The 16575-nt window shown below is 37.3% G+C and overlaps 1 protein-coding gene across 1 annotated transcript in view; it reads left to right on the top strand.

Annotated features, from left to right (window-relative positions):
* The first annotated feature begins 428 nt into the window (after positions 1–428).
* The window catches only part of prmt3 (protein arginine methyltransferase 3), a 142103-nt gene continuing 125956 nt past the window's right edge, over positions 429–16575 (top strand). Inside the window, exons 1-8 of the mRNA XM_030131078.1 lie at positions 429–497; positions 723–849; positions 2729–2811; positions 2893–2942; positions 3603–3708; positions 5826–5982; positions 8546–8687; positions 14764–14829. Coding sequence (XP_029986938.1) covers positions 467–497; positions 723–849; positions 2729–2811; positions 2893–2942; positions 3603–3708; positions 5826–5982; positions 8546–8687; positions 14764–14829 — 762 coding nt within the window. The 5' untranslated portion in view covers positions 429–466. The remainder of the gene's footprint in view (positions 498–722; positions 850–2728; positions 2812–2892; positions 2943–3602; positions 3709–5825; positions 5983–8545; positions 8688–14763; positions 14830–16575) is intronic.

The raw sequence follows: 16575 nt of genomic DNA, 5'->3' as shown, positions 1-16575 counted from the left end.
ATCAGAGACTGTGTTTACATCTTCTCAGTTAGAAAAGAAATCACCGAACTATGCTATTTTTTCCTACAAGTGCTCAGATTTGTGACTGCATAGCCCCTTTATCAGCCTCTATTTTTCCAGCAATCTCAGCTATATAGAGATGATATCATTTAAATTTATAAAAGCTCCTCTAAAAAGTCAAGTATAGTTTTTTTTTTTTAGCTTACACTTGGACTTCTTCTTACATTTTTTTTATAGCTTGTATTTTTTTTTTTTTTTTTTTTTTTTAACATTTTAAGTGATTTAATACATGTTGATATGTGTATTTTTCATCAAAGTGCTGGGGCGAATGAAAATTTTTAAAAATAAAAAATAATTATACAGTTTTTTGCCGATTTTGCCCCCGCTGGTGACGATCACGTGGCATCGTCAATATACGTCATCGTACGTCACCCGGAAGTCGACTCAGTGAAACAGACGAGACAACATGGCAGAGTCCATAGACCCACGTGAATGCGGTAAATATCTAAAATAACACAGAAAACGTTGCCGGTTAAATTTCAAACCCCTCTGAGGGCTCGAACTGGGTTTTATTCCGTGTGTAAATGACGTTGCTCAAAGTTAAACCGCCCTGTGGTGTCCTGTCGGAGCTGTTTGTGTCTGTCTACACACTGATGATGCTACTGTACGAGTGCGTGGTTTTGTTGACGTTCAGCAGTAACATGCATCTCTTTTTTCTCCAGATGTCCACGGAGATGTTGAGGACATGCCGGAGCTCTCTGACCCGGACGAGGAAGAGGAAGATGATGAAGAGCAGTGGCAGTGGATGGAGGAGGAGAATCAGCCCGTTACCTGTTTATTCTGCGACAGGTGAGAAAAGAGTGTTGAGATTCTTTAGCTTTAGCAAAAGTACTTGTAGCACCCTGAAAATACTAGCATGGAAGTATTTTTTATTTTATTTTATATATATTTTTTTTACCTAAATGTCATGTATAAGCGTTCAACTATGAGACACTCACCGGCCACTTTATTAGATACAGTTACTAGCAACAGATTGGATCCCATTATGTGTCATTTCTAAGTGGTATAGATTCAACAATGTGCTGAAAATATTCCACATATATTTTAGGTCATATTGACATAACATCATGCAGTTGTAACAGATTTGTTGTCTGCACATCCATGATGCTAAACTCCACTTCTACCACATCCCAGACATGCTCTGTTGCATGGAGGTCTGGTGAATGTGGAGACTATTTGGGTGGGTTTTGTGATTAAGGTGTGGGAAAGGATCAGAAAAAGTCAGAAGATGAGGAGACTGAGGTCATAAAGGGATGGACATGGTCAGGTATGACGTTTAAGCCTCACAGAGCCAGAACACCTTTTAATATACACTAGTGTATGTAGTTTTTCTGAAGTACAGTACTATGCATTAGAATAGAACACAAAAGAATAGCCTTTATTGTCATTGTGTGGACATTGAAAGTAGGAGTGCTACTCCAGTCAGTGCGACCAATATGAATAAAAAATAAATATGTCAAAATACAAATAGAGCAAATATACACTACCAGTCAAAAGTTTGGACTCACCTGTTTTTTCTTTATTTTCATGACTATTTAAATTGTAGATTCTCACTGAAGGCATCAAAACTATAAATGAACACATATGGAATTATATAGTTAAAAAACGTGTGTCAAAATTCAAAGTATGTTTTATATTTTAGATTCTTCAAAATTGCCACAGTTTGCTTTTATTACTGCTTTGCACATCCTTGGCATTCTCTCGATGAGCTTCATGAGGTAGTCACCTGAAATGTTTTCCAAAAGTCTTGAAGGAGTTCTCAGTGATGCTGAGCATTTGTTTGTTTGTTTATTTGTTCATTTCGAATATTGCATTAAAATCAACAACAAAAGAATTATATGAAAAGAAAGTCAAACATTCAAAAAGTTGTTGGCCATCTGCGCTCCATCTCATGCCATTTAAATGAGAAGGTGAGTCCAAACTTTTGACTGGTAGTGTAAAATAAAATAAAATAAAAAGTAAAATGTGAAAATAGACTATAAAATTTAACAAAAGTAAAATAAGACTAGAACTAAAAGTAGAATAAAATACAATTGACATAAAATATAAAGACACAGTATTTACAATATTAACAGTATTAACATTATGTGTATATTTGAATATTATCAATATTCATAGTGTGTATATGTATGAAAATCTATTAAAAAAATTGTGCATTTATATGTGAATAAATGTTGAATACATTTTGCTGTGTTATTTTAAGAAAGTTGTAGGTTTTGTTCATATAATTCAATATGTATCGTACCTCAGGGTTGCAAAAAACAGTTTATTGTCACATGACAACAAAAAGAGCCTTCACACAAGTTAAACCTTCTGAAGTCTCAGCAAAACATGTTATTGTGGGGTTGAAACTCGCCTGCATTTTGGAAATGGTTAGAGAGATGGTGATCAGATGATGGATCATTATAGGGCCGGACAACCCAGCTCCAATGCACTAATAATAATAATAATAATAATAATAATAATGATGATGATGATAATAATTATAATTATAATAATAATAATAATGATGATGATGATGATGATGATGATGATAATTATAATGCATAGTTATCACATAATCCCACTTATGTCATGCCTCCTTTATTTGTTAAATGACTTTTGCTACCATTCACAAACTGTCAGTAGAGCTAAAAAAAGTGAATTTAGGGATATTTTTTATTTTCAGGTTGCTGAGTTCAGTGTCGGCCACTCTGCAGCACTGCACCGCTGAACACCAGCTCAACCTCATAGACCTGATCAGAAAACACAGTGAGTTCACTCTGCACTCAGAAGAACCAGGGTTCCAATCATGTACGAGGCTAAGACGCATCATTGTTCTCTTTTTTGTAGATTTAGATGACTATGGTTATATAAAGATGATCAACTTCATACGCTCAACAGTAAGTACATGAACATTTCATTTCATCTGAGTCTGAGTTTAGTTTGACTGTTTTTGAATACTTCTGATTTTGCCTTTATATACCATATAAAATGTGTACCATACCTGTGCATGGTATCTGTTTTTTTTTTCCAACTCCACATATATGACCGAATAATTATTTTTTTCACTTCACTTTTTAAACTTTATCCCAAAAATATACACAAGTCATCAAAAACCTCTAATCCAAATTGAAATTTTAAAGATCTTAAAGAAGTAAACGTAGTTTGCAAATATGAAAATATAAAGGTAAAATTGAATAGTTTTGTGCATCAAATTATATTATATAATTATATCATCAGATCTCAGTTTTTTCATGGTCTATGAAAGTCAAACAAAAACTGGAGGAGAGTTTCAAATCTGCACTTTTGAGTGAGGTTTTTTGTTGAAAACATCATATGGCCTGACCACACGATGACCATTTGGGCTTCTTGTAAGTGTCCATATTAAAAGACAGTAATGTGAGGATGTAAGGGGATAAAAAGACTTTTTGTCATGTCTGCTTTGTTTGTTAAGTATTTAATACTCATCAAGCATCTCCACTACACTGAATAGAATGGGTGGATTTTTGTCTGAACAGATGCTTGCTTTATTTATTTATTAATTCATTCATTCATTACAGAATTGCGATGCTTCGGGTCTGATGGGCCTACCAGACGGTTCTTTACCCTGGGACAGTGAAGCCTTCCTGCGCCCAGTCCTGCAGGACGACCCCCTGCTGCAGACAGGTACCCATACATGTTACTCTGGACCTGTTCAGATCTGGCTTTAGCGTCGGTCCTGAAGTGTCCAAATGTGGCTTTAGAAAGAACGAGCAGAAGTGTCTTGAGCGATGACCTCTGAGAGGATCTGACTCCTCTGCTCGGTACAGAAGCTCATCTATAACCTAAAACACAGCGTGCACTCATTTCAGGTTGAACAGATTGCTTTTGTAATGTTTCTCTGTAAATGTAGTTCACTGTGCTCCCTGAAGGCGACTGACAGCATCTGTTAAGGTGGAATGTTCCTCACTGAGCTGACACCATGAATCAGTCAGTACACATTAAATATTAATCTGACAACTCGAGCCATTCTGTTTGTTGTATTAGTTCTCTAACATGATGCAACAACTGAATCTACAGCACTTAAAGCAGGGGTGTCAAATATACGGCCCGTGGACCAAAACTGGTCTGCCACAGGGTCCAATGGGATGAATATGTGAAATGCAAAAATTACACTGAAGATATTAACAATGAAGGGTGTCAAACTCATTTTAGTTCAGGGGCCACATACAGACCAATGTTTGAGTTTGTCTTTGTTTTTGTATAAACCAGTAAAATTACGTAAAAATGTTTACATCAACAAAGTATTCATTCACAAAAAAATGTGAATAACCTGAACAAATTTAAACAATCTGAAATGTCTTAAAAGAAGAGAGAAATGTAATTTTAACAATATTCTGCCTGTTGCTAAATATTTTGTGTATTTGTAGATACTTTATTGATCCCACCATGGGGAAATGTAACAGTTGACAGCAACAAATACAGAAATAAAGTGCAGGGAAGACAGTAAACAGGAAATATACACTTGTGAAACATAAAATATAAAGAGAACATTACATATTTACAGTGTATTCACATACAGACCAATGTTTGAGTTTGTCTTTGTTTTAGTGTAAACCAGTACAATTACGTAAAAATATTTACATTTACAAACTATTCATTAACAAAAATTGTGAACAACCAGAACAAATTTTAGCAACTTGAAATGTCTTAAGAGAAGTGAGAAATGTAATTTAACAATACTAGCAGCATTGTACCCGTGGTGTCATTGTAAGATAGCGCCCTCCTGTGGTGCAACAGCAGCATTGCAGCCATACGCCCTCCCATGCTGCAACATCGGGACACGCGTCGGACAAACACGCGCCGGACACAGAACATCCATTATAGTAGAATTCTGCCTGTTACTAAATATTTTGTGTATTTGAAGATACTTTATTGATCCCACCATGGAGAAATGTTAACAGTTGACAGCAATAAATACAGAAAGAAAGTGCAGGGAAGACAGTAAACAGGAAATATACACTTGTGAAACATAAAATATAAAGAGAACATTACATATTTACAGTGTATTCACATACAGACCAATGTTTGAGTTTGTCTTTGTTTTAGTGTAAACCAGTACAATTACGTAAAAATATTTACATTTACAAACTATGCATTAACAAAAATTGTGAATAACCAGAACAAATTTTAGCAACTTGAAATGTCTTAAGAGAAGTGAGAAATGTAATTTAACAATACTAGCAGCATTGTACCCGTGGTGTCATTGTAAGATAGCGCCCTCCTGTGGTGCAACAGCAGCATTGCAGCCATACGCCCTCCCATGCTGCAACATCGGGACACGCGTCGGACAAACACGCGCCGGACACAGAACATCCATTGTAGTAGGATTCTGCCTGTTACTAAATATTTTGTGTATTTGTAGATACTTTATTGATCCCACCATGGAGAAATGTTAACAGTTGACAGCGACAAATACAGAAATAAAGTGCAGGGAAGACAGTAAACAGGAAATATACACTTGTGAAACATAAAATATAAAGAGAACATTACATATTTACAGTGTATTTACACATGCACATGGATATGCACAAGACAGGTGATTAAGGTTCTGCCACTGTAGTCAGACACTAATCATATATCATTGATTTCTCTGCAGATCATGACTATCTATAGGAAGTTTCCGACACATATTTTCTCTCTCCATCCCAATTTCAGAATCAAGGGACAAAAATCCCATTAAAACACATAAACCAAAGACTGAGTGGCAGAACACTTGATGGTTTGTGTGTTTCTCTTGTCAGACCCAGAGGAGCTCTGTGGCCAAGAGGGGTCACTACACCAGTCATCTAGAAGCGAGTCCCATGATGCACTGCTGCAGAGGACGCAGGCAGCTGAGGAGAGAGCCCAGCGCTCAGAGGAGGCACTGGCCAGAGCCATGGAAGACCTGCACAAGCTCAAGTCAGTAAATACAATCAGTTTACACCTTAATAAGGTTCAAATCCAATTACCTGGAGTTTGGGTGCTGAAATGTATTGTTGACGCAAATATTAATGGGATAAAGAACTCGCGTTACTTTTATACAGTTGGATCACCACTCTTTTATGTATATGCAGGAAAAAAACAAACATTTAAAATTAAACTAACATGAAGCCAACAATAAGTACAAAGTCAGACTAATTTGTCATGATGAGCTGTGGGGCTAGATTTTACTGGTAAAATATGGAGTGTTCTCCTTAAAAATGCTATATAAATAAAAATACATAATAATAATCCTCATCAACCATCACTTCTGACCTTCTTTTAGTGTGTGGTTGATTATTCACCTGCAGAGAGCCTGCCCTCTGCCAGTATTTTCTGTTTTCCTTTCGTGTTACTGTGTTTAAGACGTCGACCCACAGACAACAAGTTTTCAGCTTTATCCAGTAATGATAAAAAAAACAAAGTGATGCTCTCTCCTCTTTCTGCTCTTCAGTGACTGTGTAGTTCTATCTGAGGAAGTCTGTATTTCAACTCTAAATTTCCTCTAGAACATTACATGTGTTTGAGTTTATAATGACTATGAACGAATCAGGAAATAATTTTTTGTTTTTCTATTTCATGACTTTTTTCCCCACTCTCTTAATGCAGTTTATTGCTCACTTGACAGAACATTTAGTGTTTAACGTTTACTCGGTTAAAGCCTGTTGCACTTTGAGAAAAGCTCAGATTAGCAGCAGTGGATACAAAGACATTAAAGTCACACAGGAAGTCAGAAAATGATACTTTTATAGAGATGCAGCAATAGAAACAGTCTCAGCTGATGCTAATTTTTTAAAATGATGTTTTGCACAATAGTGATTCTGATGTTACTTGCTTTTCTTTTTTTATTATTCATCACAGCTTAACAAAAAAATCTTCATTACAAATATAAACATAGTTCCTACTTTCAGTTCTTTATCACATCATCTTCGAATGCACACAGATCTAAACATACAACTTAATGACTAAGCCTTTAATATATTTGCAGATATCTGTAAATATTGGCCAATACAAGTGTTGGTGTATCCCTAGTTTTTTACTCACAGGGCGATCACTCAGAGCCAGCACATATACCAGTGATTTTAGCGACTGTTATAAGTTTCAAGAACCTATTTAATATATCGGTGTTTCTTTTAAATCTGTGGTGTTAAGGCTGAGATGCACAAACAAATGTTGACACCTCCATAGTGATCTTAAAACGTGTTAAAATGTAACCAATTGAAACGTGCAGAAACCCTGAAAAGAAACAGATTTGTCACAAATGTTGGTTGGAGGTTGGTTTGTTTTTTGGAAGATTGGGATACCTGGGAGTCAAAAAACTCATCATCAATCTGAATTCTGGCAGATCTCTGGAAAAAATGCAATAATAATAAAAAAAAAAAAAAGGTTGAATATTTAGTTTTTGCTATAATTATATAGTATATGCATTTCTATATATTTACAATATACATTCATTTATATTTTGCTGTTCATGTTTTTTGTAGATCAGTGTATTTTTATTAAGTCTTTCAAACATACAAAAAGTAAGACAAACACTGAAACATATAACAGAGGTATAAGATGCCACAAAAAAAAAAAAAAAAAAGTAGAGGGTTCCCCTATGTAATTACCCAATCACTTTGTAGACAGCACACATTAACCAGAGTCAAGGTGCATTGTCAGCTGTTTTACATAAGAAATAAAAGGATGCCATACCACATTAAACTTCCCCATTGATCCAGTCAATGTGTATCTAATCTTTTCAATCTTAAGGACAAACATAACATCACATATCCACCTGCCAAAGGAGTGGGGGTTTGTCATTCTTCCAATTTAAAAGAATGAGTCTCCGTGCTAAAAGGGAGGAGTAGGATATACTATTTAATAGTGGCCTTTGTAGAGGGAGATCTTCTAACGGTACGCCAAAAAGTCCGATGAAAGGGCAGGGGTCAATGGTCAGACCTGAAAATGCTGAATACGCTTCAAATATTGAAGACCAGAAAGCAGTTAGACTTGAAGATGACCAAAAAGTGTGAAAATTTTGCTCTTAATTTGTTGAACTGTAGGATAGTAACCTCACTAACAACAACCCGCTTTCAAGATTTGACCCAATCCTGCAGCTCCGATCTGATTCCAACTGAACCGGCCCTTGATGGTCTTGTGTATGGACCCTGGTTTGGACCTGCAGTACTGTCCTGAGACCAGCAGAGGGACACAGTCATCACAGTATCACACAGACCTAAACCCAAGTACCTTTGAGGAAGAAGTTTGGAGGAAGGGAAGAGATTAAAAGAGGGAAGGGAAAATTCCACTGCAGCCTGGAGGTTAAAGTGGGGGGTGGGGGGGTGGGGGGGCAGTAAGGGAAAATTACAGAAAGAGTGAGAGTAGAGAGAGAGGAAAGGGGGGGGGTGATGAAAAGGGAGTTAGAAAGATGAATGTGTCCCATCCCCTCCATTTACTGCTCCGTCCTGCATGAAGGTTGTGTGTGCTTTTGTCCCATGTCCTCATATACGCTGTCTTTCAGGCTACTGGCTCAGGGTTTGGTCCTGAATGCCGAACCCGGCAGGTCCGGAAACCTGAGCGCCGTGGCCGAGCTGCGAGAGGACGAAGACGAGGCCTACTTCGACTCCTACGGACACTACGGCATCCACGAGGAGATGCTGAAGGTGTGACACGTACAAACACACACATATACGTGAAGGAGGCCCGCGGGTCTCGGTACAACGGCGAGTCCCCGCAGAGACGAGCCGGGGTTCATCAGCCCCACGTCTTGGCTGAAAGGTTTCAATGTAGCGTGTAAATGAAAATGATCATCTTTATGCACATGCTCACGACGAGGACAAGACATTTTCTCCAAAGTGACAAATCAGCAATAAGCTCGGAGCTCTCATGTGAGCCACGCTCAAAACGTGGAAATTAATTTTTACACTGTTCAACCGCCGAAACCTGAAAGTGTCAGCAGACTGATGGGTGGAGGGGTGGGGGTGAGGTTGGGGGTGGGGCGTTCGCTGTGTCTCCTCCCTTCCAGTTCTACTTACCGCAGTGCTTAAACATCTTCCCGTCCGCTGTTCTGATTGGTGTAAGCGCTGTTAAGTTTTTTGCGTCGTGTGTGTGCGTCAGACTGTAAACTCCACTGTAGCTGAGGGTGAGTGGAGTGGATGGAGTGGGAGTGGGTGGGGGTGGGAGTGGGAGTTTGCGGCAGAACATGGTCAAGTCTTCCACAGGCCGATGTGAAGTGCATCACCTCTGACGCATCTGTGCGAGGGTGATGGACGTCACTTTTTGCACCGTATGATAAACTTTTAATTAGGGAGGCACAGCTTGTGAGATTCAGGGTTTTTTTGTTTTGTTTTTTTTGTTCGGCATTTGTTGAGCTGAGTTGAGTTTAGTCATTTTCAGCTCCATTTAAGTGTGACAGAAAAGAGCATAAAAATACTTTTCTCAATACTACTGCTTTTGTCGTATTTTTCTAAAGTATAAAAATTCAGAATTTCTAACAAATACAGTGATCACACAAGCTGCACATACATACAGATGCTTGTCTGTTTTGATGATGTCTATGTCATCATTATGTGTATTTTAATTTTTTTTAATTTATAGCAAACCAGTGACGTATTATTGGCTGTTGTATGTTTTGTCTCTGTCACCTGCCTGGGGACTGCAGATGAAAAGTAGTTATTTTTACTAATTCTAGCATATTTACATGGGTGTATTTTTTATACAGCAATGTTCATAAATGTGCATGGTCTCTATTAAATAAACTAATAAAAAAAACAAAAAAAAACCGCAATCTGTTTGATGATAAAATCCACACAATCTCAGGCTAAAGATACAAGAATGAAACATGATCATCATGCGGTGCCACCTTCATTAGTTGTAAAACAATGATGCTGAGATAATGACTGTGTAGCTTCCAGATAAAGAAAAAGTGAGACTGAACTGATGGTCTGTTGTTTATTTCACAGACCAGCCTAAAAGCCGAATAAGGTCAAAACAAACAGATCACAAAATATATTAACCCTTTCATGCATGAATTATGAGAACCTTAGTTTAGTTTTTTTTTTTTTTTTTGAGTGTTTTTATTCCTCCTTAGGCATGAAAAAAACAATGAGATTGAGTTTTTTTTTCATAGATTTACCAAAATGTCCACTCAGCTACACCATGAATTTTATTCTTGAAGCAAAGAAACATGTATTTAAAACCCAATATCATAAAGTGATATGAAAACAGCAAAATGAATCCATGTTTAATGCAGCTAATCTCATGTTTTCTCACATTTGAACATATTCTAATACTAGTTATTACTCACTTCATGGAGATAATATGCAAAAAATAACAATAAACAATTGATTTCCACTCAAGAACCAATCAAGAACAGCAAAGTTACAGTAATGGTATGAATTGCAGTTTATGAGATGATGCATAAGCGTCCACTGTGTTGGTTGATATGGAACTAAAACAACTAAACCCATGAATATACAAGAGAACAGCTGTAGAATAGCTGTCCACTGTAGTGACCACCACGCATGAAAGGGTTAAACACCTGTAGCAGCAGGAAATTAGCAACTTGGCTATAAACAATAACCAAATCATTATAGATACACATAAAGCACATTAAAATTTACCTTGTTGTCATTTCTCAGCTAAATCTAAACTTCTTATTTGCTCTCCCTGTGTCTTCTTATTTTACCCTTTTATTGTTATTTAACATCTTTATTTCCCGGTTACCTTTTCCACCTGTTTTACTCTTTTTACGACTCCTTTCCCTTACATTAACCACATGCGTAAAGAGCTTTTCAAAATAAAACATCTGTATTTTACAGGAGGCTACAAAATAAAAGAACGAAGTCAAACACATTAAAATCTTTGTAATACAGACCATCGGGGGCAGTTACAGACTGCCTTTGTACATGAGGAATATTTATGTGAGTGAAAAACTATCTATGTCTTGGAAAAAGAAGGCAACATAAGATCGAAAGAATCAGAATCAACTTTATTGGTCAAGTATGTGAACACATACAAGGAATTTGGCTTCGGTTTTTACATTGCTCATAACGTACGATTTCAACATGAACCCAATCACATGTGGACCTAGACATAATATAGACAAGCATTCAACTAGAGACAAGGACAGCAATGGGTTGAGATTTACAGTGGATTTATATTGTAATATGTACAGAAAGTACAAGTGGATTGGAGTTTTTATACAGTGAGTGGATATGGACAGGGATACGGTCTGTAAAAATATGTTTATGTGTATATTATTTTAGTGCAAATTAGTCCCTTTTATACAGAATGCAAAATATAAGTTTATGAGTTGGTGAATTGGAGTCAGGGGTGTCCTGACACTGGAAAAGTTGAGGATAGTAGTTACAGCCTTGTAAACGCACCTGTCGTGTTGAACAGTTTATCATTTCATGGTGTGATCCTGTCGTTAAGCAGCTGTAGACCGTTGTAGCTTAAAACTTTGAGATGGTCAAACTCAATTTCTGATTTTGTCAGAATTTTGTCTCAGGCTGTCTCTTATTGGAAGATAATGGGCATGTGTGAATGTGCAACATGATCCTACATGGCACAGTTAGAGGGAGGCAGGGAAATTCTATGTGAGTACTTCAAATGAGCTCAACCTTTAACATGTACAGCATTAACCCTTTCATGCATGAATTATGAGGACCTTAGTCAAGATTTTTTTCTTGAGTGTTTTTTTTCCTCTTTAGGCATGAAAAAAACAATGCAATTGAATTTTTTTAAATGACCCTATTGTTTATGGAGTTACAAAACTGTCCACTCAGCTGGACACCATGCATTTGATTTTTGATACAAAGAAACTTGTATTTAAAACGTATTATCAGAAAGTGATAAGCTATGTGAAAACCATGAAATAAAAACATTTTTAAAGCCACTAATGCCATTTTATCACATTTTATCATACTCTAATATTAGTTGTTACTCAATTCATGGAGATAATATGCAAAAAAAAAAAAAAAAAAAGATAAACTTTTTGATTAACAAAACTGTTAATTACAGTCTAATAACAATTAGCAATTGATTTATACTAAAACATATTACTGCAGATCAGGTTTATCAAGAACAGCAAAGTTATTTTTTTTTTCCATTTTATTTATTTATTTAGACAAGGACAATGCAAAATATACATTAACCTCAAAAAGGAGAGCTGTAGTGTACCAGGTTCTAGCACCAATGCTAATTTCCACCTGTAGTCCCTGAACAGGCTGATGTTCTCATTAAAAAACAGACATTAATAAAAACTAAAACATTAAAAAACAGTAAAAAAAAATACGTTTCTATAACTCCATCTATATACAATATTCATTCACATTCAACCATTCACTCTTATTCGTCCCACTGCAGTCTGTCACACACATTAATGGTATGAATTACAGTGTATGGGATGGTGCATGAGCATTCAGTGTGTCATCTGATATGGAACTAAAACAACAAAACCCATGAATATACAAGAGAACAGATGTAAAATAACTGTCCACTGTAGTGACCAGTATCCGTGAAAGGGTTAAAATCAATTCATAAACACTATTTATCAGAATCAGCATACTTTATTAATCCCAGGCAGAAATTTTTGTGTGTTACAGTCACTCCTTTCACATGTAATAAAGAGTAGCAGGAAAATTAATTAAAGAAAAAAGCAACAAAAAAAAAAAAAACAAGTAGTACCAGGCACAACAAACCCCACCCCTACATGTATTTCGCCCATTATAGGTAAATGGGAAAATTTTTAAAAATCATAGAAAATTTTAACTTTGACCTACATTTCCCAAAATGTAATGACATCGATTCTTGGTCTCTAGCAATCTATAAAACCAATTTGGTATGAATTGAACCAATAGTTTTGCTGCTAAAGTGTTAACAAAGAAAGAACAAAACAAACCAAACCAAAAACAATACCCCTTGCCTCCCCTTCTAGAGGCGGGGTAAAAAATAAATAAATAAATAAATAAATAAACGTGTGTGTATCACGACTGTATCAAAACCACAGGACCCTCACAAATTCAACTTCTTCCATTCTTGATAGAACATGCCAGTGAGATACAGTGACACTGGTCCTGTTTTTTTCTACAGATTTGAGGCGTATTTATACTTAGTTTCAATTTGTCAGGTGTTAAGATGAAAACCTTGATGCTGAAATACTTGAAAAATAGTATATCTTGCGTTCACTCCGAGAACTTTTTTCATGTGTGTCTTGATGAGAAATTACAGCTGTATCGCATCATTGTTTGACTCTGGCCAGAACTTTGGCCATTTACAGAAAATATTGTTTGCACACGGAGCAGCTTTATCTTTACTTTCGCCTTTGCCTTCGCCTTCGTCATCTTCTGTAGACTTTTACCGCAGCCAGGTTTCCATAAAACTCTGTCTGACAAAGTAAAGGTGCAACATGGGTCCTAATAAAAAGAAGAATGGCCCGGTCAGAATAAAAATGTCTCCTACAACCATGTCAGATGAGCATTTTCCATCAGGTGATCCATTGAATAGGAACATTTAGGTGATTAATAATCTTGTAAACACTTAATATGGCTTTGGGTGACATGAGTTTCTGGATAGGACAGACACATGGTGGTTTAAAAAAAAAACATCCATTTATTAGAGACATTTTGTAGAATTATTGAATGTCCTCATGGTTTGAAGGCTTCAAGCAAGTAGTTGTAACAGTTGTATTACAAGACGAATGAAGCTAGAATCTCTAAATCTTCAACTGAATTGTGATTTTTCTCTTCATGTTTTCATTTTTTCACTTGTTTGTGTTTTTTTTTTCTACCTAGTTTGCTTGTTGTATGTTGCTGCTGCTAACTGAAATTTCCCCACGGTGGAATAAAAAAAGTCCTATCTTATGAATCAAAAAAGTTTGGAAAAAAGAACTACTTCTGTTGTATTTACGGTGGATTAGACTGACAGCAGGTAGAACCACACTGTATTAGATTAAATGCTTTATAAACACATCTAATTCATCATCCATGTAAATAGTTAAACTGAAATCTCATCAAATCTACATTTCAGTCGGGCTGATTCGATTTCGTCTCCTGTAGCTGCAGGTAGTGTCTCAGTGAAGTGCGGGGTTTCATGCCGACATAATCACCGTTCTCCAACAAATACTTGGAACTTGTCTCACTATGTATCCGACACAAATCCATGTTACTGTCATCTCAGTAGCTTCAGTAGCTCTGTCTCCCGAGACACAGCTGCTCGGGTTTGTGGGTTGTTTGATTGGCAGGTTCATTAGCGAGTCCTGACCTGAACTGGCTCTGTTCCAGCTGAATTTATCTCATCGATCTCTTGTAAATTTTCCACAAAAAAAAATCTACCGAGTCTCCCCCACAGATCGTGGCGAGCTTCCGGATCTGCAGTTATCTGAAGTGGCGCATAAAAAGCTCTACATGTCACACCGTCAGATGTTTTTTTTTTTCTTTTTTTTTTTTCTGTGTAAGTCTGGAGGGTGTGATAACACCACTGTGGATGCATCTCTGCATTACAAATAATCTGCAAAAGTTAGATTTATTGCACCTCCCTTGACCCTGCCTAACCCTGCAGTGTATTTCAGTATCTCTGGACACATGGAACAGAACAGTTCACCTATGGCTGCAGAAGACTAAGCTTATTTATAAAGCAAAAGTGTAGAAGCCATAAAATCAACACAGAAATACAAAGAACAGTTGAATTTACATTTTGTATTTACATTTATTTCGGTATGGTTTGTTTTCTCCACAGGACAAAGTGCGAACAGAGAGTTACCGTGACTTCATGTACCGCAACCCAGAGGTGTTCAGAGACAAGGTGAGTCCATACAAACCACGTGGCAGGTTAAAAGACGCCAATACAAAAATGACAAAAAGAGTCCCTCAAATGTCCACTTGAGTCTGGTGCTAAGAAGACGTCCATCCATACCCCCCTTGACATTAAAAATGGCCTAAAACATCACAAAAATCCACATTTAATGCCAGTAGTTTTGCCTTTTCGCCATCACTATGTTTGCTTTTTGGAGCCTGAACTGACCATATTTGAACAAAAGGGGTGGAGCTGCAGGAGGGTGAGGGGTCAGAGGCATCTGTGAGCTAATGCGTAACAACATAAAAAATTTTATACCACCCTTGTTTCCTTCAATTTCTTGTTCATTTTTATGCCTGGTACAACTAAAGGTACATTTGTTCAGACGAATATAATGATGACAACAAAAATAGCTCATAAGAGTTTAATTTCAGACCTGATATCTATCCATTTTCCATTGTTTCATAGTTCTAAACAACCTCTCTGGTGTCATTACTCAGAAATAGGGTTGAAGATGGACCTGTGGAGTTGAATTAATGAAGAATTCAGACCCAAGCAGTGCATTTACAGTTTATGTAGACCACAGGGAAATGTTTGAAAATTTGTAATTCCATTAAAAAAGCAAAATATCTCTCCTTTTAAGTTATCGTTCTCGCTCCTTTAATTCGTCACTCATCTATATTCACGTACACATATACGTGCAGGTTTCGCTCGCTCTGAATAGGTACAGTTGCATGTGGATGTTACGGGAAAGACATTAATAAGGCGACAACGTCTGATTTAAAACACAGTGTGACTTTATTAGCGCCTCAGATGTCGACTGCAGAGCGCTGATAACAGTCACTCCGCCAAACCCATAACATCCCCCCCGTCCTAAACCACCCCCACCTGCTTTTCCATTGCTTTTAGTTGGAGGAAGCAGTGGCCTGTATCATGACCATCCATTATACGGGCGGCTGCTGGTTGGCGCTGGATGAGGCTGTAGAGGAGAGGCAGGCTGCGTTGATGGGAAGGTGTACATTATCCCTGTCAGAGCGAATGCATCTGCAAAAAGGGAGGTGTCACCTTCTACAGGAAACAATGCAAACCAGGATATTCTTACATTGGTTCTGTTAAATGAAAGGGTGAAGGAAAAAAAAAAAAAAAAACAAGATGGAGGTTGCAGGAAGGAGTTGTGTTATATTGTGTGGCGTCAGCAGTGTGTTGGCGACCCTCTGTGAACCCATAAAGGCAGCGGGACGCTCACAGGGAAACTGCCTTAAATAGAGACACATAAACACAGCGGTACGTATAGAACGCTGCACACTCACTGCAGTCACCGAGTCGATCATTTAACACCAGCAGGGCTTGAGGTAGGGGGAGGAACATGAACAAGTTAACTGTAACCTATGGAAACCCAAAATAGTGGCGGTTTGACATGCTTTGACTAATCGCGCCGCTGCAGAATTGAATTCCGCAACCTGCAGAACCCAAGATATTAGCACCATCACTGCAGCTCCGCTTGTTTTTACTGTTTCACTTTCCAGCCTTACAGATTGTGCATAATGCAGAGAAGGGAAGGAGCGTACCGGTATTTTTCTGCCGGCCTTTCATGCATTCTTTTACCTTTTTAAAGAAAAAAATAGAGGTCAGTAAGATTACAATATTGATGATACTCAGGGTTATATTGATACAAAAAGTGAAAATTCAAATCAGATCTGTTCACTTTGCATTAGAATCTGTTCATGCAGTTTCTCTCACTTATTACAGGGTTCC

The sequence above is a fragment of the Sphaeramia orbicularis genome, chromosome 3 (assembly GCF_902148855.1).
Source record: "Sphaeramia orbicularis chromosome 3, fSphaOr1.1, whole genome shotgun sequence".
Taxonomy (NCBI): Eukaryota; Metazoa; Chordata; class Actinopteri; order Kurtiformes; family Apogonidae; genus Sphaeramia; species Sphaeramia orbicularis.
Note: the sequence above shows the minus strand (reverse complement) of the source record. Positions and strands in the feature narration are given on the sequence as shown.